Below are 25,653 nucleotides of genomic sequence, written 5' to 3'. Positions count from 1 at the left end.
CTGGTCCGCATTCTGAGCAAGTTGGTTTTTATTGGTATTTAAACTGTAAAATAATGGTTGGGATTTTCCACTCTAAAATTAAATTATACCTCCCCCTACATGCTTCGTACAACAACTTTCTGCATCTTATGCTGTTTCTTGTCTCGAGCAGTGTTCAGTTAGGTGTCTTGCAGCTTCGTGGAGGTCTCATTATTTTCCAGGAGCACAGTGTACATTTTGTGGTCATCAGTTCTATCCTGTTGTTGGATTACATAGCACAGTACAAATTAAAGAGTAGAGTATTTTAAATGGGGTCATTCATTTTAGATGTGTTTCTCTGAGGGGAAAAAAAAAAAAGAAAGAAAAACGATTACTTTGACTTCCTGACTAAGAACAGTTATTTCTGCCCACTATTGTATAAAATTGAAAACAAAAAAAAGAAAAGAAAAATAAGTGACCTTATAAATTTGCTGCAACTGTATCAAACAGTTTTAACTAATCATAACAAAACAATAAAATTTCATTGCTTTAGCAGGCACTCTGTGGTAGCTTTTTACTCATATTATTAAGCAAGTACAGAGTATACTGAATAATATGGAAGCAGAGCAGGAGACTAATATCTGCTTTGGGTGTGTAAAATATTTTATGACTGTAAGAGATCAGGGGTCTGCATTACAATGCCAAAGCTGCTTGACAGATGTGGAAGTCTCGAGCTGTGGTTTCCCAGGTGGCAGTGAATGGCAATAAGTATCATTTGAGGCAGCAGGTTGCTTCCTATTGGCTTTCTAAAATAGGTGGAGTGATTGATCTCTTCCGTCATGATGGGCAAATGGTTTTTCTTTGGCAGAAGTCTTTTATCTGTAAAAATAAATTTGAGTATACAATAACATATTCCAAAGCAGCTAAATAACCTTTGATCCATGGTGCAAAATACCCAAGACTGAATCATGTTGGAGTTTAAGAGGGTTAATGTAAGTCTATACAGAAGTCGCAGGTAATTGAACTGATGTCAACAGCATGGAGCTCAGTGTAAGCTAATGGATCCTGGCAAGGCAGTACAGTACTTTCAGCACAAACATTTTCCTGGCCACATACCTGCCTAAGCTTACTTTAAAATCCTTTTTTATTTTAATTTTCTTTTGAAACAGCCTTTTGCAGAGAACTCTTTCATTGTTTCAGCTGTGCATCTCGCACTAAGGTTTTGCAGTAAGTTTGATTAGTAGTGTGCTTCAGATTTAACTTCATGCCTCCATCATATTTCTAGGGACTAAGGAAAGTGCTAGCCACCTCTAAAACTTCTACTGCAGCACAAGAAGTTATTTGTGTTTCTTTGTCAGAGGCCTGTGTCACATGCATACTGAGACAAGATCTGCCATTACAGAGTACTGAAACATCAGTTTCTTTTAAAACTAGGATAGTTAATAGTGCATAAAAGATTGAATATTTTCAGTACTTTCTGTTGTAAAATGAAGTTTGTAACTGTACAGAAAAACAGGTATGTTTTGTATCTGGGAGTCTGCTTTGTTTAGAGTGAATGACTTAATCCATGCAGTTGATAGAAAGCAAATGTAGACAGAGATTTTCTTGTATGACACTTGTGCAAGTGAAAGTCTAAGAGTAATAAAGGTGCTGTCATAGTGCGATGTAAGTGGTAGAGCATCTTGGGTTTGTGACCTGGCAAGAGTCTGTTTTGTTTTTCCTCTCCTTATGAAACCTGTCAACCTCTTTCTTCTCTTCCCTAGAAGATACCCATCTTACTCCTGGGAAGAAGGTGGAGTCATAATTTTGGTGACAGTTTCTCCATTCCCTCCCAGGTCCTGTTCCTCACACATTTTCTTCCTCTTTAGAAACCCAGTGACTTCTTTATCACAATCCCCTTTTGTGAATGGAGGAAAGGAAGGACGCTAATGCCCAATCTCTAATGCCATTTCTCATATCATTGTGACAGATAACAGACTTGACTACTTGATTTGGTTAGCTTCTTCTCTAACTCTTGGTTCTTCTGTACAACATGCAATCAGTTTGTTTATTTATCCCATTTCCTACTGTAAACCTCCTTCAGATGCTCCTCCCATAGTCCTGAACTCCTACCTCACCATAGTTATACTGCCTCTTCTAGTGCTGCAGGCTGAGAAGCTCACCCAGGGAAATGCATTGTAAGGCTCAGATATGGGTGCTGACATTGCTGTTTGTGACAAAGTTATGTGGTCATACGTAAGATGGGATGGTTTTGGACTGATCTGCAGAAGGACCCTGTACTCTTAGGAGACCCATGCAATTTAGCCATAAACAGACCATTAAGCATCATTAGTGCAAAGAATAAATGTACCGTAGTTTCATATTAATTAAGTGCTCTCTATAGAGTAAACTTTGAAAGTAAAATGAAAATTTTTAAGCTGTTTTCTCAGGTTAGCCATTTCTCTTAGGAATAAGTCGAGCTCATTTTTAATACATATTCCATAACCAAAGCTTACATTTACCCAAATGACCAACCAGATATATGGGCATTTTAGAGACACGATCAATAAACTATTAAACTGCTTCTTCCACAGAACAGCATCTTTTACATTTTTTTAGCATTTTTTGCATACTTAGAAAAAATACATATATATAAAGTGAAGGAAAATGATGTCTAATAAACTGTGAATGTATTTATCACACTGGGCAGATTTAGATGGAAAAGATATGATGTACACAGTGCATCATTAATTACTCCTGTCAGAAAAAAAAAAATAAAAAAATACTCTATATATTCTGCTTCAATTTTTGTTATAACCTCCACTGCTTAGAGCACAGCAAAGCTATGTGCTAGATTCTTTTGGGATTCGTTAGTAAAATATGTATTCAAGCTGCCACTTGAAATGTTGGTGATTCAGTTCAGCCTTTTTTTTTTTTTTTTTTTGTGAATATTGCTTGGTAACTATTGTCTATCTCATATTTACAGTACATCTTTCCTGCACATTTAGGTACACCAGAAAGCCTGGCAGAAAAAGAGCGACAGCTCTCCACCATGATCACCCAGCTGATCAGCTTACGGGAGCAGCTCCTGGCTGCCCATGATGAACAGAAAAAGCTGGCAGCCTCACAAATTGAAAAACAACGGCAGCAAATGGACCTTGCTCGCCAACAGCAAGAACAGGTGAGGCTTCAGGAAAGAAACCTGTGTACATGTTTCATGCAGAATGCTCATCATAAACATTGCTCTACTCAGTGTTTCCCTTTTTTTTTTCTTTTTTCTTTTTTTAATCGTTAAAAGAGCTTAAATATCTTCAGAAATTGGTACTTTTTCCATACAGAGAAAAACATTGCAGGATCCTGAGAGAAAAGTGGGTGTGGAAATTCAAATAATTTCTTTCCTAGAATGAACTGCATTTCATAGATTTTACAGTTCTTGCTTTTTGCACTGAGATTTGATTTGGGAGTTACCAATAATCATAGAATGGCTCAGGTTGGAAGGGACCTTAATGATCATCTAGTTTCAACCCCCCAGTAAGACAGACTGTAAGCATAATTAAAATCTTTCACTTTTTGACAAGAAAATAATTGGACAGAAAAATGTAACCTCAAACTTTCAAATATATTTTACAAGTTAGGTTTGATTTGTTTGTTTGTATTTTTTTTTTGTTGTTGTTTTGGTTTGTTTGTTAAGATACAGTTGTCCACAGATATGTCCTTTTCTCATTGTACAAAAATGTAACAACAGTGATCCCATACACTAGTCCCCTAGGCATTAGATCAGACAGATCCAAATTAATGTGTGTTTTTTAGGAATCTGACATTATTACTAGAATTATCTTTTCAGTTAAATGTATTTTATAGGATATATACAGCAATATATGCTCTGTTGATTTTAATGAGTTGTGACGTCTGGTATTTTATGTGCTTGAGTATTTGCCCACATGTAGGAATATGGACTCATCCCCTAATGGAAAATAACATAAAGGAACACTGTAAAAAATCAGAAGTTAGAATGTCATTTAGCCATCCAGAGATGACACAGTAATTAACTATTGACACTTGTGAATAAGCTAGCACAAATTAATCTTGACACATTTGCAGACGAGTGATATCTTACAGTGAACACTTTGTAATTATATTTCAAAATGAAAATTAAATGACACTTAAAACTAGGTTGTCATGCTCAATGAAGCGAACATGTAGCTCAACCGATAGGCAAATAAAATTCAGAATTTGAGCCACATGGTGCTTGTGTACCCTACTTTACTGTGTCAAGTCTATACATCAAGACTATGCTATGGTAATTGCATTGCGGGGTATTGGATGCATTTTCTATCACAGTACTGTTCTATCTTAGAGAACACCGTAGACATTAGATACTTTGTGGTATATTTCTGGGTTTCTTCAGGAAATGCCTATTCGAATGGTATTATATTGTACATACAGATACAAAAAGCTGTTTGCAAGCAGTTGCAACTGCAACAGATCAGTGCCTTTGTGCAAGTAAGCAAAGATCTTGCTGTTGCCTTTGCTATAGGTTACTACGTGACGTAGCAGCCAGGTCACCAGCAGCTCCAAACAAGTCTCAACATAGAGTACTGTGGATCTTTGAAAAGCAATGCATCAGCCAGAAAGAATGACTTGTGGGATTCAGTGTCTGATTTCAATACAAATTTACAGAAATTCCTTTCTGAGGCTTTAAATCATCACAGTCTTCCTAGTACTTTCACTGAGATTTTAGCAACATGGACAATGTGTGGACTGAAAGCCAGCAGAACTTATTTCAGTGGCAAGCTCTACAGTCCTAAGATGGAATAGCATAATCAGGGTGTTACTAATGAAAAACACTAACTTAAGCACCCATATAGGTTTGTTAAATATGCATAAATACATGTAGCTTGGTTACCATTGGAGTTGCTTTTCAAAGCATAGACACCACTGCTGACCACTGTTCTGAGAACAGATGACCTCAGGTCCCCTGGGGTCACAGACACCTCTGTTTGAGCTACCTTTTTCACTAGCACACTGCGGCCTGGTTCTTCAGTCTTCATTCACTGTATTTTTATTGAATTTACTGGGAGATTTGTCCAAAAATATTTAACCACCAGGCTCATAAAGGGAGTTTGATCCTTGTTGCAGGCATCAATGTGCTGGGCTGTGGTAGTTGCTTAATTCCTTTCCGATGCATCACTTGGCTTTGATCCCACCCCAGAATCACAGACCTCAGTTCGTCTTTTTGAGGTCATATGTAAAATTTAGAACATGTATAGATTTTATGTTGGTCCCCCATACAAAAATGAATTTTAACTGTAGCAGTGGAAAAAATGACAGAGCTATTTCCAGGTGAGAAAGTGAGATGAGGGAAATGGCAGACTTGATCTCTGTGTGCACAGTTAAAAGCTGCTAATATGTACCTGCAAGTTCCTTGTGAGTTAGTCTGAACAGTTTGCACTAAGACTGGGTGATTGTTGTTGTTGTTTTTTGTTTTTTCCAAATGAACCTTGTTACCCCTTCCTTCCTTCCTCCCTCCCTCCCTCCCTTTCATAAAAACATTTTTGTTTAGCTTTCTCTGTTTATAACACAGAGAGTGTGCTTGGAAGGTGGAAGGGAAGAATACCGGGAAGAATTCAGTTTTTTTGCCAAAACTGAAACAGTGGACTTGAGTGATCAAACTACCTTTGTCACCAGCTTTGTGCTGTTTTATGTTGTTCTTCTGCTCTAGGTAAATATTTATAGGAGGGGAAGTTATACTTGAGAAATAAAGGTAGCAAAAGTGCTGAGGCCAGAGTTTCTAGGAAACACAAATCTTGTCCCCGTTTCAGTCAGCTGTGCCATTCCCCTCCTACAGCAGCTGTCCAGTTGTTACCTCCGCTCCTTGTGGCTTCCCCCCGTAGCAGCAGCCCACGTTACCCGTGGCAGGGAGCAGCTCTGCGGTTGGCGGGTGGGATCCTATTTCCCTTCTGCTCTTGCATACTGATTTTAAAGGGCATGTGGGAATTGGGAGAGCCTGGGGCAGCATCTCTCTCATGAGCCTCTCTCTGTTCTGCCTGCACACTTGCTTCTCTCCTGTGCTAGAGGAGAGATATATCAAACCTTTACTCTCTAGATCACTTACTGAATCTACAAAATGAGAAGAAGATTATCTATATATTTCATAGTGTTGTGTTGAGGATGAGCTACTAAGTGTCTAGCACCGATTTTACTCTAAATAAGACTCTACTTGAGTAGCTCCAAGACTGAGATTCACAAGAGAAGCAATGTGCTGCTCATTATGAATGAAGTTAGAGAAGCTTGCCCTAGGAGCTTGTGCTGAATAGTGAAACATCTATAAATACTAGCTAAGGCTTCAGTTCAGCAAAGCAGGAAAATGTGTGTTTAACCTTAAGCACCTGAGTAATCCCATCCCCATTCAGCAAAGCACTTAATTTTAAGCATGTGTTTCATTCCCATTGTAGCTAACAGTAATGCATCATAGTCAAAGTTCACCACAGGCTTAAATGCTTTGTTGAATAGTGATGAGATTATTCACATGCACACAGCTAAGCCTATGCTTTTATGCTTTGCTGAGTTGAGGCCTAAGTGCTTAAAATACGTATTTCTTACCGGATAACTATATTTTCACATAGCATGTAAGTGTAAAATGTTTATATCACATGCACAGATATCTCTAAAATATCCTTTTTTTTAGAAATAAGGGATGCTCAATAAAATATAGTAAAGACTAACTAAAAATAAGTTTTTCACTCAATAATATTGAAATTTCAATATTGCTGCTTTAATTTAATGGAAGTTTTATTTCCAATAGATTGCAAGACAACAGCAGCAACTTCTGCAACAGCAGCACAAAATCAATCTACTGCAGCAGCAAATTCAGGTCAGTGTGTTTTATTGCTCTCTTCTGATTATACTTAAATTCCATTTATGGAGTGGGAAAGATTTAAAATAAAGCAGCCACATGCTTTACTAACAAGCTTCAGTAAAGATGCTCTTAGGAAGAGTCTTTGTGTCTTTAAAAATTATTCTCAAATGGTCAAATGCATTTTTGGTGGAAAGAGACTTTCTTTAATAAGCAGAGGTGTTTTCTGTTGTTTTTTTTTTTCTGAAATTTATGAGTTATTTCTTAAATCTTATAATTTAACTCTGAAATCTGCAATCAGTTTGACATAGTGTGAAGTAAAAGCAGAGATTCAATCATTGTTTATAGATTTTGTTATCCTACAAAGTTGGAACTGAGTTTGTAAGGTTAGAAGAATGTTTTCAATTTTATTAACTAAAGTGAACAGCTATCAAATAGTGTGGTCTCAGTGTCTATTTTTCTAAGTCCCTGGGACCAGTTTGCTCATATATAAAGACCCACAGGTATCTATTCCTTGTACTGTTGAAGTTGTACCTTGATGGATCTGGGAGTGTTCTGCAGGCATTCAAATATCTGTACTTGTACTCAGAACCTGGTATAATTCTGTGCACCTAGACCCACTCTCAAGTATATATGTAGGTAGGGAGTGACATGTAGATAATAGAAAATATTGATGTGTGACTCTGTCACCTTCTCTGTCTCCCACTTCATTTGAAAGCATTTCCATGGGCCTGTTCTTTGACTGAAATATTTCATTTTGGTCTAACAGATGATTGTGTTGCCAATCATTTCCTATAAGTATGGACTATTGGTTTGCACTATCAGCTGATTGCTGTTAGATACCAAAACTGAAGATTTTTTCTTTCCTCATCCCAAGGGAATGCATGTAAATGTTTTTGCAAATATTATAATGCAGTTGGATTTTAATGAGTTTAACATTTAAATGTGTTGATACCTGGGCTGAGAGATGCAATTGAATTTTAAAGCGTTGTTACTGTCATTGCCTATTGGAAAACTGGATGTTCATTTTAAGTGTACATAAAGGATAGAATTGTGGTAAGAATACTACTAGAATTGTGCTACATAAGGGTAAGAATTGTGAAAGGAAAAAGGACACTCACCGTCTTCTTCTCTAAGTGTTATTTGCAAGTCTAGCTTCAGAAAACAAAAAAATCATATTAAAAAACTTCTTGACATGAAAGCTAACACTGAAACATAGCTGAGTATTCTAAATGGAGAAGAGTTATCTGCATGATAAATTTATAATATATAAATTCCTTTAAAAATTAGGACACAGAAAAGAGAAATCATACCAGGTCATTTTTGTTCCTATTTGGAGAACGTGGGTATGCGTTACTGGGATGTGTCCTGCTCTCTAGTAAAAAGTTTAAAGGCACTTCATGTTTCAGTTCGCTTGCTGCTTTCCAGTAGCTTTACCCTTCCACTGACTCCAGGGAGATGCTGTCTTAGAACAGCTCGGGGGTTCATTCTCTTGTTTCCTAAACCCTTCACAAGTTTTCTTTTCTGTCCCTTCACAGACATATATGCTAAGAAGTATTTTAATGATTGTTCTGTTCATATGAGCTAAATTATTTCTCAGTGATCTTTGCCTATATTTGTTTTATGACTCTTGCCAATATAAGCTACTTTTATTTCATAGATCCTCTGGAGTTTGGGTTCTTTATTTATCCTTATATTTGAATGGAACAAATGTTACTGGTGTCAGTCGGGTGAATCTAATCAATGTATTAGAGGCAGAGAGGACCGTTCCCTCTCCCGGTTTGTTAGCTAGACTTGTAGTGAGTTTCTCATCACCTGAGGAACATTACTGACTTCAGTATGAAGCACTAGGTATGTTGGGCAGATGCCATCTCAACCATACATTGGTCTTACAAGGAGATTACTAAGAAAAGCTTGTTAGGAGATTGTTTCCTAGGCTAAATGCCAGTTTACATGGCCCATTTGCTTGTAAGCCAAGTGGTTCCTCTTTGTTTATTGGTTCTTACTTAATTCTATGGCAGGTTTGCTAGCCAGGAGTTGCTTGGGAGAGAAGTTAGTTGCTAAGTCTCCTTGGCAGTTCATAATAGGTTTTGTTTCTATTGAATTTAGTGTGAGTGTTGCAGTTCTTTGAGAACTGCAGTCCTCCAAGGGCATAGGTGGGATGGAGCTCCGAGGAGGCAGGTGAGAGGTGTGGTGTTGGGTTGGTTCTCCCAGGCTCCCTCTCAGCATCTTCTCAGGAAACCTCAGTACTGAGACAGGCGTCTCACTACTGATTGTGGGTGGAATTCATCACATCAAAAGTAGATAACTGCAGTATAGATTGTCTCAATTAATTATCCAGATTGTTTTTATAGTGAGCAGAGAGAAGCAGAGTGAATAATTTTAGGATGTAATTCATCTTGTCCTAAAGTAGACGTTTAAAATATGTCAGATGAATTGTTCCCTAAAATGGCTGTTTCTCTCCATTAACTATAAAAGATGTGGATGCTGATGCCTGTAGTGTAGAGATCTGAAGTGAGATGAGATAAATCGTGCTCTCTGTGGCTTGAGGGGAAAAACAATTTTCTAATAAACGTTTACATTCTCAGCTTAGTTCTTTGGGCCTGGTATAATTTGGAACTGTGCCCATAATAACCCACTTGATTTTATATAGAAGGTTCATTTGTTTAAAAATACTCTTGAGCAACCCTTTTCAGGAAACAACAATTACTTACATAAAACGGTGTGGATTTTTATCTATACTTTGTATGCAGGAAAAAACAATAACAGTCTTCCCTGCTGCTCCCCTTTAGAAAAGACTACAAAATATACATAGTCCAGGTGCCAATTCTACCTGGGCATGGCCCTATTCATGGCACAGCTACATGAAGTAAGTACAGCGTGTTCTCCAGTGTGCAGGAGCAGGGCATTGCTGATGCAATGTTATCATCACAGGAGACACCATGTACCTCCGTCATCCTCTGAGGTACAGTGCTAGTTCTTAAACAATGGTTTCCACAAGTAAGTACATCCAATTTATTTAACCCTTTAAACAATTAGAAATAACTTTGTATGGGACTTAAAATTCTGTCAACATTTTATAAAAGTGGAAATAATCCATATTAAATAAAGCACACTTCCTTGGATACCTAGTTGGTTAATTTAATGAGCATTTTCATCATTTAGTGGTTATTATTTGCATTGTTTTATACTGTTTGTTTACTTAACCATTTTAACACCTTATTTAGTTGTGTTTTTGTTTGTTTGTATTTTCAAAGTGCATTTACTGGAGCATCTTACTCCAGACCTGTTACATGTCCAAAACCATTGTCAGCAATCTGTGTGCAAAGAGGACATCAGTCTGGCTAAGCATATGAAAATAAAATAGGTATTGCAAGAGTACTGAAGTCATTAAATGTTCTTTGTAATTGTCTCATGTTTTGTAAGTTAAGCTAATGCTACTTTTAGGGTATGCATGTTGGAGACAGACGTTTTATCTGATGGCTAAAGGGATTGGGAAAGTCAAGTTGTTGTTGGTTCTGTCTCTGATTATCTGAAATTTGGCAAATTGTTTCCTGTTCCTCAATTTAAGCATAATGTTTTGAGAACTTAAATGAAAATTTTCAAATAAGTGTAGTGTATTATTACTTTTCAACTCAAATGTTCAGATTCCTCTTAGGGAAAAGGATAAACACTCTTCTATTGAGGAGTCCATAGAGATGGGCTGAAATCTGCTATGTCAAATTCAGATCTTTCTGCAAAGCTGTGCAGAGAAATCATTGCTTTTAGTGGAGATGAAGTTGAGAAAATGCTGTATGACGAGTCAGAGCTCTCAGATCAGTCACCAGGTTGCTTCAGATTCTTTAAAGAACGTTTTTCCTTGAAAAGTATTAATTCTCAAAGTAGTAGTGATGCTATTTCAAGGACATCTCTTAGTCTTTGCTGTGAAAGGGAAAACCTAGGGATAAGGGAAAAAGCAGTTTAAAGGAAGAATGTGGTGGTACATCATAAAGAGAAGACTGTTGAAAGAAGGGAAGGCTTGCATCTCAGTAACATTTCAAACCTTGTGAACAACTTGAGGCCCTGAAATCCCCATTAATTCACTGCCCCATTCCCAGAATTCAGGTTTTCCAACACAAGGCTTGAGGACTGCTTCTGACCCACCATGGTTAGCTGAGGAAGGGCTCAAATCCTGCTGATTCTTAGAGCGTGTTGCTCCAGGATTTATCTATGTGTGGAGGGATTTAAGGGCTGAAAGTCTGATGGCTTTGCTCCCCTGGTGGGAAGGCTTCATTAGGGTGAGTCCTAAATAGTGGCTGAAACCTTTCAAAGGGACACTGGTTGTTAAGCCTCTCTGGAAAAACTGGCAATGGGTATTACAGTGAGAGCTGGTCCAAACTGCTTTCATCCATTTCCCTTTGCCTCATTCCTATATACTGTGCTACTCAATGCCATTGCAGAGCATTTCTTTTTCTGTTTGAATCAGGTATTTCCATTGCATAGAAAAACTGTCTGCTTCTGCTCTCATAGGTACTCTGTTTTTAATTCAGCTGCTAGAAATTATTCCCAGTAGTATTTTTTTTTCTGGTTTTAATCTATACATTCATGCTGTTGTAGCTTCATATTAATGTTCTTGCATTGTCTGTCATTTGAAAAGAGTGAACGTTATTACTGTGGTAGTAAACAAACAAAAGAATAGTGACATCAAAATTACAACTGTTTAAACTGTCCTTGAATAGGAATCATTTGAGTCATGCTTAAAACTTAAGAGGCTGAACCTACAAGTCTCTGTTCTTATCCATGATTAACTACTGACAATTCAGGTATCTGGTGAGCTGAATAAGGACTATCTCTTTATGTGAAGTACATGTCTAAAGATCAGGAATAATTACATTCCACATTAGCCTTCATGGCCTCCCTGACCTGGTTAATTAATTTTTTGCTAGGATAATAATAGTAGAAATAGATTTAAAGATATGCTTCATCATTAAGTATGTAACTGACCTCCAATTTTAAGAGCTGAACCTTTCATTTATTGCCTTTTGGAGACAGGTTAAAGCTCCTTGTGGTGAGCTTGCTGAAAATGCACAAGCTGGAATCTAGTTATTGTCAGTTCAGTTACGCTCTCTGAGGTTGTCTCTCTTTGTAAACTGCATTTAGCACTGACAAGCAAAAAGCAATTGCAATGCTACTGTTCTGGCACTAGGGAATATTATCCCCCACTTTTTTGTTGTTGTTGTTGCATTTTTCTTTTCTTTTTTTGTTATTGATCATGAAACTGATCCCCTTCCAGCAAGCTCTGAACAGGACCAAATAAAGTCGTTGAAAGCAATTTGATACTTCTATTGGCAGGCTACGCAGATCAGATACTCCCTTGAAAGAGAACGAGAGTTATAAACAAAGCTTAGAAGTCTAGGAATAGCCCCCAGCTTCAGCAAACCCTTAAAATATTTTGTAATTGTATCTTCAATCATGAATTAGCCAGGAAAAACAGACCTTTTTTGCCTTTATATTTCACTGCTGTATGCTGTTTTTAATTGCCCACAGGCATACTGTTGTGATCTTCTTTGGAAGTTTAAAACCAGGATAAAAATGCAAATCTAATTATTTCTTTTATCTAATCTAATTAACTTTTAAAAGTAATGATAGATGCACTGTAGCCTGCATCAAACATTTTAATAATGATGTTTCTGGATTAAAGAATAGGTAAAACTACTGTAATTTATAAGCAATCAAGATTATGGCAGTTGAAAATGTAAATTATTGTGTTGGCTTAATAAACTATAGCTGTAGCTTGTTAATTTACAGTAGAAAGGATACATGTCCCTTAAATTCCAGGTTGCTTATGAATTGGTTCCCAACTATCCTTGGTATCTTTATTTATTTATTTGTTGTTAGCAGTTCAGTATTTAAAAAAAAAATATCTATGTCTAGGTGTCATCCACAGTGCAGTTGTCCACATGGAATAGACAAGTGGTGATAGATGCCTGTAACTTGCAGCTGGCTGCTAAAGCACTGATTCAGATCTGTAGGACTCTGCTGTAGGTGCAACATTGCAGCTTCTGTCTGGCTTGTAACTTGCTTAGCAAAAATGGAAAGTGGTCCATGGAAGAAAGACACAGATGGTAAACATCAAAGTCAAATGTTTCACATTTTATTTATTATTACATGGTGGCTTATTAATGAGTTCTGAAGTCCTTGTTTGATAACTACCCAAGCAAAAGCTCTGTTACAGGCCAGCTTTTTCCACTGAAAGCCATTCTCATGGCTGGCTAGCTTGGAATTTCTTTCAGCAAGGTGGCAGGAGAAGCAATGTTGGATTCTTACCCTCTTCCAGCAGCCCATGCTTTGATAAATACTGTAGCTATGCTCCCTTTCCTTTATTCAGCCCCTTCTATACTAAAATTGCTTTGGCATGACGGTGTGGTCATGGCCTAAGGATAATGCATTGTGCTGAAGCTTCGCCCTATCTCCTAAGAGTCTGGTCTTGCACCTTGGAATTTGTAAGGCTCCTGCTAGCTGCTCTGCCTTGGAGGCCCTCAGCGCCTGGAAAAAACATTTCTTCTGGCAAAGAAGAAAGTAGCTGGATTCCACTCTTAACACAATCCTTAAAACTGTATGCAGTCTTGAGGTGGGAGGGATTTTATCTTTTTATTATTATTATTTTATTTTATTTTATTTTACTGTGATTTTCTAAGAGTTAAAATAGCTGTCTTACAGTTTTCTAATTCACTGTTTTTTTTTCTTTTAAATAGCTTTATTTCGCCTACCCAAGTCTAAACAAATTGTATTTAATGCAAAAATTAAGCCTTGTGTATCTCTTTCATATGACTTCTCTAATTATAGAGCAGTAAATGGTAGAATAGCATATGTTAGCAACATGAGCAGCAGTCTATGAAATGAGCTACAAGTTAATAAAATGATCTTGTGGTGGTGTTGGCCAAATGTTAGCACACATGTTTCGGAAAGTGATATTTCAACAGACTTGAAGAATAGGACTTTGGCACACGGGTGCCGAACATGATCTGATGTATGGAAATCAGTTAAACCAAAGTAAATGTCATTGTTCCTCAGGCTCATGTCGGTGCAGAAAATGATAGTAGCTGCCCTCCCACTTTCCTTCTCCCACGTCTGTTTTAAAATTGGAAATGAAGGCAAAGGCACCCATATTCCCAGTTCAAGTACTGCTGCTTCTTTCCTTCTGGGCACGTTGCATTGCAGTCTTGCCAGTGACTTAAGGGCTTGTTCTCAGCCATGCCTCTGCCAAAGCCAGGCTACAATCTCGTTGATTCTACTGAGCCCAAACATACGTTGTGCCGCCTTTGCTTACAGAAGGGCCTCAGATTTGAGCTGTGTTAATGTAGAGGCAGATTATAACCAGCACCTGAGAAACGTAGGATCAAGAGGATCAAGCAAATACTTACTGCCCACCTATACTGTTGCTCAGGGGTCACTCTCAGCTGGTGGGCTGCCCATTCCAACCAAGCAAAATGCTCTGGCAGCCTCAGGGCTCGCCGATCTATACACCCTGGTTTAGCTCCCAAAGATCCTGGCCGAGGTCATGCACTGCTGAACCATCTGGTGCTGTTCCTCTGGTAGCACAAGTCAGCATCACCCTCACTGTCAGTCAGCATAATGCAACATCTACAATATTTGGAATAAAGCAGTTATAATGCAGTACTAGCTCCAATACAGAAAACCAGTTTCCTTCCTAAATGGCATGTGCACAGACTAAAATGGGTAACTGAGAACAGAAACTGAGCAAACTGGCAGCCTACCAGTGGGGCTGACCCTGTGAAGTCTTATTTGCCTGAGTAATACTTGCCTAGCCAGTATTTGATGACTTGTATGTAAGTGTTACTCATATAAGAAGGCTTCACAGAATTGGGCACGTCGTATGAAGAAGGGCTTAGACTATTAGCATTGTGGTTGGGATATCAAAGACATAAATGATACTAATGAGGCAGGGATTTTTAGGGGGTGTAATTTGTTTTACTAGAGAAACATGTAGTTGGAAAAAACAGGCAACCTCCTGGGCACGCCAGTTCTTTTTCAGGTCTTTCATCAGTGTTACATCAAAACATGTGCCAGGAATGACACAGAAACTGCCAAAGATATGGGCCTTTCATTTCTAATTAGTTACTTTTTCGGTGATGATTTTTGTGATTGACAACCATTTGATGGCCAAGAGGAAAAACAATCAGGATTTGGGTGACTTTTTTTTTTTCTCCATAACTTATACATTCATCAGGAGATGGTGAATAAAGAAAATAGTTAATAAATGTTAGTATTAAAATGACTTGATTTATGGAGATATTCAGGTATACAGGCAAGACTGGAATGTGATGATATCAGAGGTCAAAATTTCTGTCTGCCGAAGCAGGTATTTGGAGTAAAATGATGAAGTACAGCCCCACATAAAAAGGCCAAAAGCATTTAGAAAATAAATTGTAAAATACTTTTTGAAATCTCACAGTAAAACCTTAAATTTACCAGATGGGCTAAACCCTGACCTAAAGGATCAAAATGTTTTCCAGTTGTTATACTTAACAGTGTATGAAAACTGTTACAAGACATGATGAATTTGTTGTTCAGTCTTTGAAGTAATTGTGGGAATGCTCAAGAATGCAAGTGTGTTATTGAATCAGTTTGAACATAAAAACTTATTTAAAATATATTTAATGTCATGACAGCAAGGAAGAAGTGAGTGCATTGCTTCCTGAACGCTTTCAGGAATTATGAATTCACATTAAGAAAGTAGTAGTATGTGCAAACAAATGAACAAACTAGGTGTCATTTAACACTTAGTATACATTTGATGGCAAATATGTAAAACAAAGTGAATGAAAATTTCTAATATTCCTCTTGGCTCTTGTGCAACTAGTTAATCCAGATACTGGCAAAAATGTCAAAGCATAGTTCTCAAGGTAAGGTGAACCGCCTTGGCCTGGAATTTTCTATCTAATTTCAAGTCACTGTTAAAGCAAGGAAAAGCTGATTTAAGAGTGCAACTTACACCATATTTTCTTTTGTTTTTCTTATTGTTTTTTTGTCCTCTTTCATTAGAGCCTCTCTTCCTCCCACCCTCCCCCCCCAAAAATATTAATTAGATAATGTAGTTACATTGTATGTGAGATTTTTACTTGTTTAAAAGAAGCTGGTCTTTTACATAAATCTTTTATACATCTTCAGCAAGTTGGGCACTTGCACAGCTTGGGTAAATTATGTCTATATTGAGAAACTAAGAAGTTACACAGTGTGCATTCCATACTTGAGGGATGGGAAATAAAAATTGATATACTGTGCGACACATGATATAACACAGTGAAATATCTTTCAAATTCCAGAGGGATGCACTGACATCACCACACTTAATTCACATGCAGTAACTCCCACAAAATGTTATTAATTTTAAATTGGAGTTTGTAATCATTCAATAAAAAGAAAATAAATGATGTAAACAGTATACAATGGTGCATTATGAGATGTTGAATTCATCTTATTCACCAACCCAAAATGCCAGTATATTAAGAAAACATTAATGTTGTAGCACCAAATAATAAAAGCAAAGAAATTCACAGTTGATGGCGGTGAAATCCATCTTGAGACATCACCACCCCACAGTATGGCAGGGGACTTATGAGTTAGGAAACTTTATTTGAAAGTAAAGTATTACTCTTTTATTCTGTGAAGCAGAGATTAGAAAGGTAGAGCAACATATAGTTAGTTTACAGTCTAGATCGGGAAGATAAATAAGTAGTGTGGAGGCAAGCCTTAAGTGGGCAGTTGCTACAGGCAACAAACAAAGCTGATAGTGCAACGTATACCTAATAGCCTAAGCGCAGAATGGGATTCCTTCTTTGAAAAAGCAATGTATATATTAAAGAATAAAACTTTTCTTTGGTGAGGGAGTCTGACAGTTGTTTTTTGCTGTGGCAAGAAGTGATTGGTACGGAAGAACTCTACTATCACTGGTCTAGCTTTGCCTTTTCCATCTCATTGAATTTTATTGGTTGTATATTTTCAGGATACTCATCTTCTCTATAACTGCGTATCTGAGTATCTCATAAGCTCAAGTGTATTATCCTCACAACACTCTTTTGAGGCAGAATAAAAAGCCTATAGATATTTGGGGTATCTAATTTTAAATATCTAATTTGGATGACTGAATTAGGACTTTAGACTCCATATATAAAGCAGTCCAGGTGCTTTGAATTACCTTCTGTTGATTAGACAGGGAGGGTAGGTTCCTAATTTAGGCACCTAAGTTAAATCTCCTGAGTGACTTGATCCTGGTCTCATAAGAAATTTGACAGACCTGAAATCTGTGTTTTCAGAATGCATATGGTGGTTCTCTAACATCTTATCATTCTTTCTATCATGATTTTCTGTCAGATGAGCACTTTCATTTATTCTAATGGAGCTTTTCGCCAGAGCATATTTACTTCAGCCAGCCAGAGAAATATTTGCTCATTCCTTTTACCCACTTTAATGCCTCAATAAATAAATAAATAAATAAATAAAATTTCAGCTAGCTTGACGCTCCTGTGGTCATGATGGTGTAGCTGTTGTCATACATGAAGAGGCAAGTGCAGAAGAAGCCTGTCATTTCCCAAATCCATGTATTTTCTTTACGGATATAGAAAAACTTCTGCAGCTATGAAGCATCTTTTGAACAGGAGTTTATTGCGGAGAGAAAATCATTTTTTGTTCAGAGAATGCCTGAATTTCTCAGTGGTCCCTCCTACATTTTGCAGGGCGTTCAAAAGGCTTACTTGAAATGGCTGTTAAATAATGTTTTTTATTTAATCAAAATGACTGCTTCTAAATGGAGATCTTGCATGCCACTTTTTAGGCCAGAATATATTTTTACAGCCAAGTTATAAACCTCTGAAAAAGGGGGCTTATAATGGAAAGGTTGACACAACATTAATTTTAGTGTTGTAAACGCAATGGTATAATTTTGGAAAAAAGCCTTTATAGCTGTGCTAAGATATTAATTGCAGGAAATTACAGCATATCCTATTAAAGTATTATGTCAGTGGCATACATAGTATATAACACCTTTGCATATTCTCCCTTGTTTTCACGGCAAAGTTTTGCATTTTGATCTGTAAAGAGTAGGTGGATAAAATGGCTCAGAGTTTCTGATTATTATTGCTCAAGGGGAAAAACCAGCCTGGATAATGCTTCCTTATGGCCTATTCTAGAAACAGGTCTTCTGTTAACCAGGTAAATTCATTATGGGTAATAAGGAATTAACCAAATTCTGCTGAAGTGAAAGTCTTACATTTATTTTGTGACTTTTGGACCAAGGATTTGAATTTGGAACTGATATTTACTCTAACAAATTAGCTTTAGTCAGAATCTTTCCAGAATTACAACAGTTTTTGCGACAAACTCATTTTTACTGATAAGGGCTTACTTTTAATTGCTTACAAAATCATTCCCGGCTGTTACAACTGTGTGGCAGACACGGCTTCTTATCTTTCTGATTTTTGTTCATTCAATTATTCAATAATGCATTTTATGTATATATTGTGGAGGAGGAGCTGTAGATCTCTATCAAGTTGAACGAAGTGCATCGCATTGTGCATATAATTTTTCTTTTTTCAAGGCAATAGGTTATTTACTGCATTTCTGCCACTGTTAGGATTGCAGGGGCATAGTATAATAGTACCTTGTTACAGGAACTGTTCTTATACAATAATTATTTGTTAATATCTTGGTTTTAATATGTGCTGAATTGTAGCTTTTGGGTACAGCCTAAGGTTGGATGTTGGCTTTACTGCAGTTGTTATTTTAAACTAGATTGAACTGCTATTAAAATAGTTCCTTCTGTCAGATCTTTCAGAACATGGGCAGTATCTTTTGTTTGTAAAACACCTCCTGTTGAGGTCTTGATCTCATCAGGAACTTTCAGTGTTCCATTGACACAAATTTGCAGTGAAAGAATATCAATAATAACAATATGCATTTATTTTTATTTCAAATAAAAAATATTTTTATTTATTTATTATCAAGACCTGGAGTGTTGGTACTTTATCTCTTTTCCCCTCTGAAGACAGTGGAGCTTGCACAATACTTTTGCTCAAAAAAAAAAAAAAAAAAAATCAGTAATGTTGTATGGTAGATGAATATCTAACAAGATGGGAGCAAAGACCTTCTCTAAAACCCCACTAATATGCAAGTTCATTGGTCTGTTAATGTTTCCCATTAATTGCAAGACTTTAACATATAACCATTGAATATATCTGGTTTTACTTATCAAATCCAGAACTGCTTTTTCTCTGCCTGCTGAGCAGGGAAAACTCCATGCTGTACCAGTTTCTTTTTACTTGGGGCTCCCAGTATCATCAGGATTAAAACTGTCAGAACAGTCAACCCTCTTTATTTTGTGGTTTTAAATACAAAGCAGAATATTGTTGCCTGAGAAATGGCACGCTTTCAACGTGTTAGTTAAAAATTGCCGAGTGGACAAAACAAAAAGGATCCCTGTTAATAGCAGGCATTGAAATATTGCTTTCACCATTTTGGGGAAAGAGGATACAAATCTGCACTTTAATTTATTTTTATTCTACACCACTAACTTGTCTTCATTGGCTTAATCCCACACTCAAGTATAAGGAAAAACTCATGCTCAAGTTAGTGAGAGTTTTGCTTCATTGAATGCAATGCAGGGTGCCATTTCCTCAGCTGGTGTTGTTCATTTTCTCTCCACTTATGTCAGTCTAATACTGGAAGTACAGAATTAGGCCTGCTTTTTAAAAACAAAAAGAGCTCACGTGGAAATGACAGCATTTCATTTTTCTTTTTTTTTTATTCACTGTAAAATATTCCTCTGCTGTGTGTGTACATTTATATTTGGGGATAATTGTGCCTATCTGCTCTAGAACACTCAGAGGTAGCTGATATGTTGTATATGAATATTTTTGTCTTACAGGTCATTTATTTTGGTTATCAGTTTGTGCTATTAATATTTTTTAATCATCAGAGTCCTTTTTATTTATTTATTTATTTTAAAATCTTGGACAGTATGGTATAGATGAATATTTGTGATAATACTTTTGTAAAAAACAAAACCAAAGTGATTTCCACATTAAATTACTTTTCTGTTTGGTTTGCTTTAGTTGAGAAAATACTCTCTTACTAGGCAAGGCTCCACATCTGTCATTTTATTTGCCCTGTTGTTTTACTATCAGTTGAAATATGCATGCGTTTCATATGTAACTTTAGGAGGAGCAGAATATACTAGTAATTTATACAATAGACACTGATGATTATTGACCATTAAAGAGTAATAAAACATTTCCTCTGTGAAATAATGTAGCATCAAATGTCTTTATTTCTGACAGTAAATGTTTCAGGTTTACTACATAGACATTAATGTTATTAAAATCTGGCTACACTCTAGCAAACATAGGTCACCCCTTATAAAGTGAATGGCATTGCAAGCAAAAGAAAAAAATACTTTGAAGAAAGTCTCAAGCTCATGTGTATATTAACCAGAGCAGATGAAATGATTTATTGGGTTTTATACACAATCTGTAAAGGGTAAGCATTGCTAACAGAATGAGTGGCAGCCTCAGGGAGCTGAGTAGCCCCCAGGGACCAGCCTTTGTTCCTCTGGACTTGACAGGCATGTGTCCCTGTTAAATGAGGGCTTAATTTCTCTCATATGTGCACAATTTCCAAGCTCAACAAAGGCAGCCAGGACTGGAGCTATTTAAAAGAGCCAGCTCAGGAGGAAGCATTCCTGGAGAAAGGGGATGCTAAGGGGCTAATTACTCACTATAGTTCAGTAACTGTGTTTTTTTTTTTTTTCCTAAGCTAGGTTTATTAACACAGAACTGCTACTTTCATTTTACATAAACATAGATTGAAATTACAAGGGTGTTATTTCTCTTTGTGAAATAGCCATTTTAAAGGTCTTGCTGACCAAAAATAACACAGGAAGTGTGTTCATTTTATTTTAAGATTGCAATGAAAGTCATCACCTTTAAATCTTAGAGAAAGATTTCTTTTAAAAGTGCAGAGAAATTAATTCTCCAGTGTCTTCATCTTCTTTCTCAATCTCTCCCTGTTCCACATATAGTTGTAGGAGTTGTCCTCAGTGCTTACTGCATTCAAGTAAATAAGTTAATTAAAATTGTCTGGATAAATGGTTCAGCATATGTAAAGCTTATTAATATTTACTTAATTACATGTCTAGTGTGGTATGCCTTTTACAAGCCTCTCTCTACATATTTAAATTTGTGTTTAGACCCTGCAGACCTTTATGGTGCCTTTGAAATATTCTAATGACACTACTCCATACAAGAAGTAGAATTTTTTCCCTGCTTTTCTAGTGCTGGGCTTGGGTCACCCTTCTGTTACTTGCAGCTGGCATGTTCTGTGGAGAACAGGGCAGTAGTTTGACAGGGATGCTGGGGGAAAAAAAAAAAAGGCATTGAAAATACAGTTATTTTCTCTGGCCGGTGTTGCCAAGCTCCTCTGTTACTTTGACAGAAAGACATGCAGCTCCAGTGCAACAGGTTTGAAACATTGTGGTCCCCATTAGCAAACCACTTTGTCATGAAATACTACATGTTTTCATGCTTATTTCCTATTCTGAAACAAACAGGAAACTTTCTTGTGAAATAGGCAGCACATTTGATTCTTCTCTGTCAGAACGTTCTGATCCTCTTAAAATCAAAATCCAGACACGGGTGGAAGAAAATGTTCTGACACAGCTCTGTGGGGCCTGCTCCCTGAGGGGGCTGACCGGGCCTACAAAATGGTGGCAGAGAAGGCTTTTGAGGCCTCAAAGCTCATAGCTGTGCTCAGGCCATGGTGCATGTACATTTGTGCAAACAGACAAAAGTTGCAATTATAGTGTGACCTCAGTAGAAAAAAACTTACTGAATCAAGAAGAGCCTTTCAATATGAAAGCGATAAAATTTAGAAAAAAAAAAGAAACCGGAACTTCTAATAGAGTCCTGCTTCCAGCTGAGGTAAACTAAGGAATGTTTTGTTTTTCCTTGAACTATTTCTTTGCCACATAATTAGTTTTGATAACCTTATTTTATTTTTTTACATCAAGTGGGACACTTTTGAAACCAAACATATTTCCAATATAATGATTAGAATCATCAGAATTGATTTGGAAATTTCAGGCAAACCTCATAGTCTCTCCAATCTACACTGAAAAAAAAAAAGGTAACTCAGTAAATACAGTAAATATTAGGGAAATAACTTTTTTTTTCTGTTAATTTCAGTTTTTCTAACCCATTGCATAATCTGGTCATCATAAATAGGTATTCTGATAGAATTTGTAGATCAAATTGTCAGGTTTTATACTCTGAACTTCCCCTGTAAATGGAGAAAGATTGTGAATGTACAAACTGCAGGTTGCAGAATGCTAAGAATGAAGCTAATTATAAACTTTTAAATGTTTTAGATCATCCCTGAGTAGACAGTGCTCTAGCAGTATGAAGAATTAGAGGTTTCAGAGAGATTATTTGAAACAAAAAATATCCATTATTTCTTTCTGAGAAGAATGAGATGTATGATGGATTACTGGAAAGGGATGTAGGATTTGTTTTGGTTTTTCTACTCTTTCCTTTCAAGGCTTTGTTCTCTCATGCTGAAGAAAGGGATGATAGTAATAAGGAGGAGTACAAAGCTTCATTAGGGTTTTTTAAGATTTTTTTAAAATTCATTACTTAGTCAATAAACTTATGTTTCTTTTCACTAAATAAATGATTTGTGATTGAATACAAGTCACAAACCTGACTCAGATCTTACTTACCGCTGTGCAAGTCAGGAATACCTCCACAAAATAGAAACAGTACATCTGCCTTCATCCTGGTAATAGATTTACAGCCATCACGTCTCAGAATCACCCATTTATTTCCTTTCTCCCTAGAGATGACAAAGTATATAACACTTGATGAACTGCAGCTTCCAGGAACATTCAGATGTTGATGCTACAAAGACCTATATTGCAGGTTGAAATCTTGCGCGGATTAAAATTCTACTTTGGATAAAGTAAAGGAGCTACATATATGCAGGAGCATTTGGTGCTGTTATAAAACTGAGGGGAAATGGTTTAACTTGGATTCCATGCAGATTCTGACTAAGCCTTTCTCTAAAGATTTGTTTCCATTCTCTGGAGGAGGAGGAAGGGTTCCTTACCAAGAGACTTTTTTTCCATCTGATTAAGAGAAAACACCTCCTAATCAGAAAGGAAGGTCCCACACAGATTACCTTCTTGTCATGCTTTGATAGGACCCAGATTTCACTGAGGCTTTTGTGAAGAGCTGTAGAGAGTACTAAAGCCACGGGTCCACAATATTTAACTTAGTTCTGGTGTGTGTGTGTTTAACAGCAGCCAAACAAAACAAACACACACAAAAACGACAATAGAAAAAAAAAGATTAACTCGTGCTCACTGTTTCCATCTAAAAATTATTTTTATCCCTTTGTTGCAATGTTATCTGGTTACCAGTATGAAATGTTAATCATGTAAAGGTAGTGTATCAGCATCTACTTAAGAAAGAAGGAATAATCGACACTTGCATAACATTCTTGCTACCTGACTGTTCTGACTCAGTGCTATGCTCCTCACTTCTTTTTAGATGTTGTTCTGTATTTACAGTCGTCTTTATCTTGTGGGACATTTATTACTATATTGCAGCTTGCCTTCATCAAGTGGTAGTAATGAATGCAAATTTCAGAGTCAACTTGGCTATTTTTTCCAGTGTTTTTCATAGCATTTAGTTTAAAAATCAAAAACAAATAAAACTACACACATTCTTTACTCTTATTTCCTAAGAAAAGGACTTTTATGTAACTATGCTGCCAGTCTGCCTATTAGAGTTCAACCTGAATAGGTTTTGGACACATTAAGTGAAAATAACCACATTTGAGATGCAGGAAGAAGCCTAAAAGGTATTGCATTCATTTAGGTCACATAAAAAATAGCGGCCCTGATAAACCCTTTTAGGTTGTCCTGGAAGTAAAGGCTTGGGTCTAAGCTTTCTCCATATTAGAACTTGAAGAACGTACTTGGGAAAGAGATGTTAAAATGCTCTAAATTCAGGAAAAGTTTTGATCAGAGTTTATACTTTAATAGACATCAGAAGAGCAAAACTTTGAGTTTGCATTTCATGCAAAACCATAGGAAACAAACATTCATAAATCATGTTGCTTACAAAACTACTTATTCTGGATATACAAACACTTCCATTAGAAACAGAGCCTTGGGTACTGACCAAAATACTGTTGTCTTTCCTTCTTGTGGAGGGTCTATACATGTCAGAGAAAACAAAGGAAAAAAATTAATTTCTGGTGAAATATATTCTACATGTTGTCTGAAGATCTACCAGCTAGAATTTTGTCTGAAGTTTCAGATATTTGTTTTGAATATACTGCACAATTTGAAGGAACATTTTATGAGAGATTTTACTCTAAAGAAATGGCCAGTCTGTCACTTACCGTAGTTCTCAGGTTCTTCCTTTTGTTATGTTTGCTCTGTCAAGGCTTAGTTAAAATGTTTTCCATTTCATCCACAAGAAGTTTTGTGAAACTCATGCTTTCTAAATTTCTGGTGGCAATATTATGTTTTGTTGTTGTTGTTGTTTTGTTTTTTGACAGTAGTAACACCTAAATTAAATTTGGGGAACCCACTGAAACAGTTAAGGTTTAGATATATGGAGAGTTTATTTTTTTTTGAAATAAGTTTCACCTCATTTATTCCTTTTTATATTACTGTGGGAGCAAGACCTAACCAGCAACAGAAGTGCTTTTATTTCATTAGGGTATCACTAAAATAAGAGGATTTGAGAGAGATCTGTAGGCACTGCATTTAATGCATGAATTTAAAATTATTTTTCAGTAATTCACAGCTAGAAACAATTAGCCTTAAAAAATACGAAAATATTTCTGTCTGTCTTAGGAAGGGAGGTATAGCCTGTGTCTGAACAAAGTCTGGCACTGTCAAGTACTTCACTGTTAATTTTTATTCTGGTCCATAATTTTCTCCTGACAGTTTGTACTTTTTTCGCCGTATTCATTGATAGTTTTATGGTCAGCCCTGTTTCTAATGTAAAAGGCTTCCCTGTTGTACAACCACATCAGTTCAGTTCCTCGTAATGACTCACCTGCATTCAATGATCTTGCTGCTAGTGAAGCTGGGTAAACTTCTAGCTAGAAGTATTAGAGGAGAAAAGTGCAGTGTAGTTGAGGAATGATAGGGGGATCTATATGTTCTATTCTTTGTGATGATTAAAAGGACACAGTGTCATAAAAGGATCTTACAAACTATTTTGTATTCCTTAGAGGAAGCCACTTGCTTCTTTTCTTGAACCACTAGTTCTAGGTTCTCTCTTGTTGATGGAATTTATATGCTTCACTATTTTGGGATGTATATTCCGTCTGTGTCCTGACTTCAGGAAAAAGTGCCTAAATATGTGCCCCGTGGCCTGGTGGTGGTGTTATTCCCCTGAGGGAAATGCACTGGTGAGCACCATGGCCTCCATGCTACTTGGCTTCTCTTGGAAGGAAAACCCAGATGTAAGAGGAGTGAAGCAGGGCCTGGTCTCCTGATACAGGATCCTGACTAAGTTTGGATGCACTGTCAGTCCAGGACTGTGTAAGAAATGTGTGAGCATAGGCACAGTCTTACAGAGTTACAACAGGGCGTTTTAAGCCTTATGTTTAAACAAGGCTTGACTTAAAATAGTGTATTACTGTTTCATCCAGCACTCACTCGTTTATCATGTCTTGCATTTGCCATGGCTCCTGGACTGATACTTCACAGATCAGAGCCATCTTTCAATATGACAACGAGTCTACAATTGCTGAATTTTCCATTAATCTCAGCAGAAAGTGAAGATATC

The 25,653-nt window shown here is 36.8% G+C and overlaps 1 protein-coding gene across 33 annotated transcripts in view; it reads left to right on the top strand.

Annotated features, from left to right (window-relative positions):
- Positions 1 to 25,653, top strand: part of SOX6 (SRY-box transcription factor 6) — a 484,589-nt gene that overhangs the window by 229,055 nt on the left and 229,881 nt on the right. For all 33 annotated transcript variants that reach the window (XR_013952300.1, XR_013952301.1, XR_013952302.1 and 30 more), the window contains 2 exons: positions 2,946 to 3,118; positions 6,743 to 6,811. Coding sequence is in view for 29 of the 33 variants with exons in the window: in XM_080595801.1 (XP_080451927.1) it covers positions 2,946 to 3,118; positions 6,743 to 6,811 (242 nt within the window). In the remaining 4 variants the exon portion in view is untranslated. The remainder of the gene's footprint in view (positions 1 to 2,945; positions 3,119 to 6,742; positions 6,812 to 25,653) is intronic.

The sequence above is a fragment of the Anser brachyrhynchus genome (genome assembly GCF_964034855.1).
Source record: "Anser brachyrhynchus genome assembly, chromosome: 5".
Classification (NCBI taxonomy): domain Eukaryota; kingdom Metazoa; phylum Chordata; class Aves; order Anseriformes; family Anatidae; genus Anser; species Anser brachyrhynchus.
This window is presented reverse-complemented; position numbering and strand designations above follow the sequence as displayed.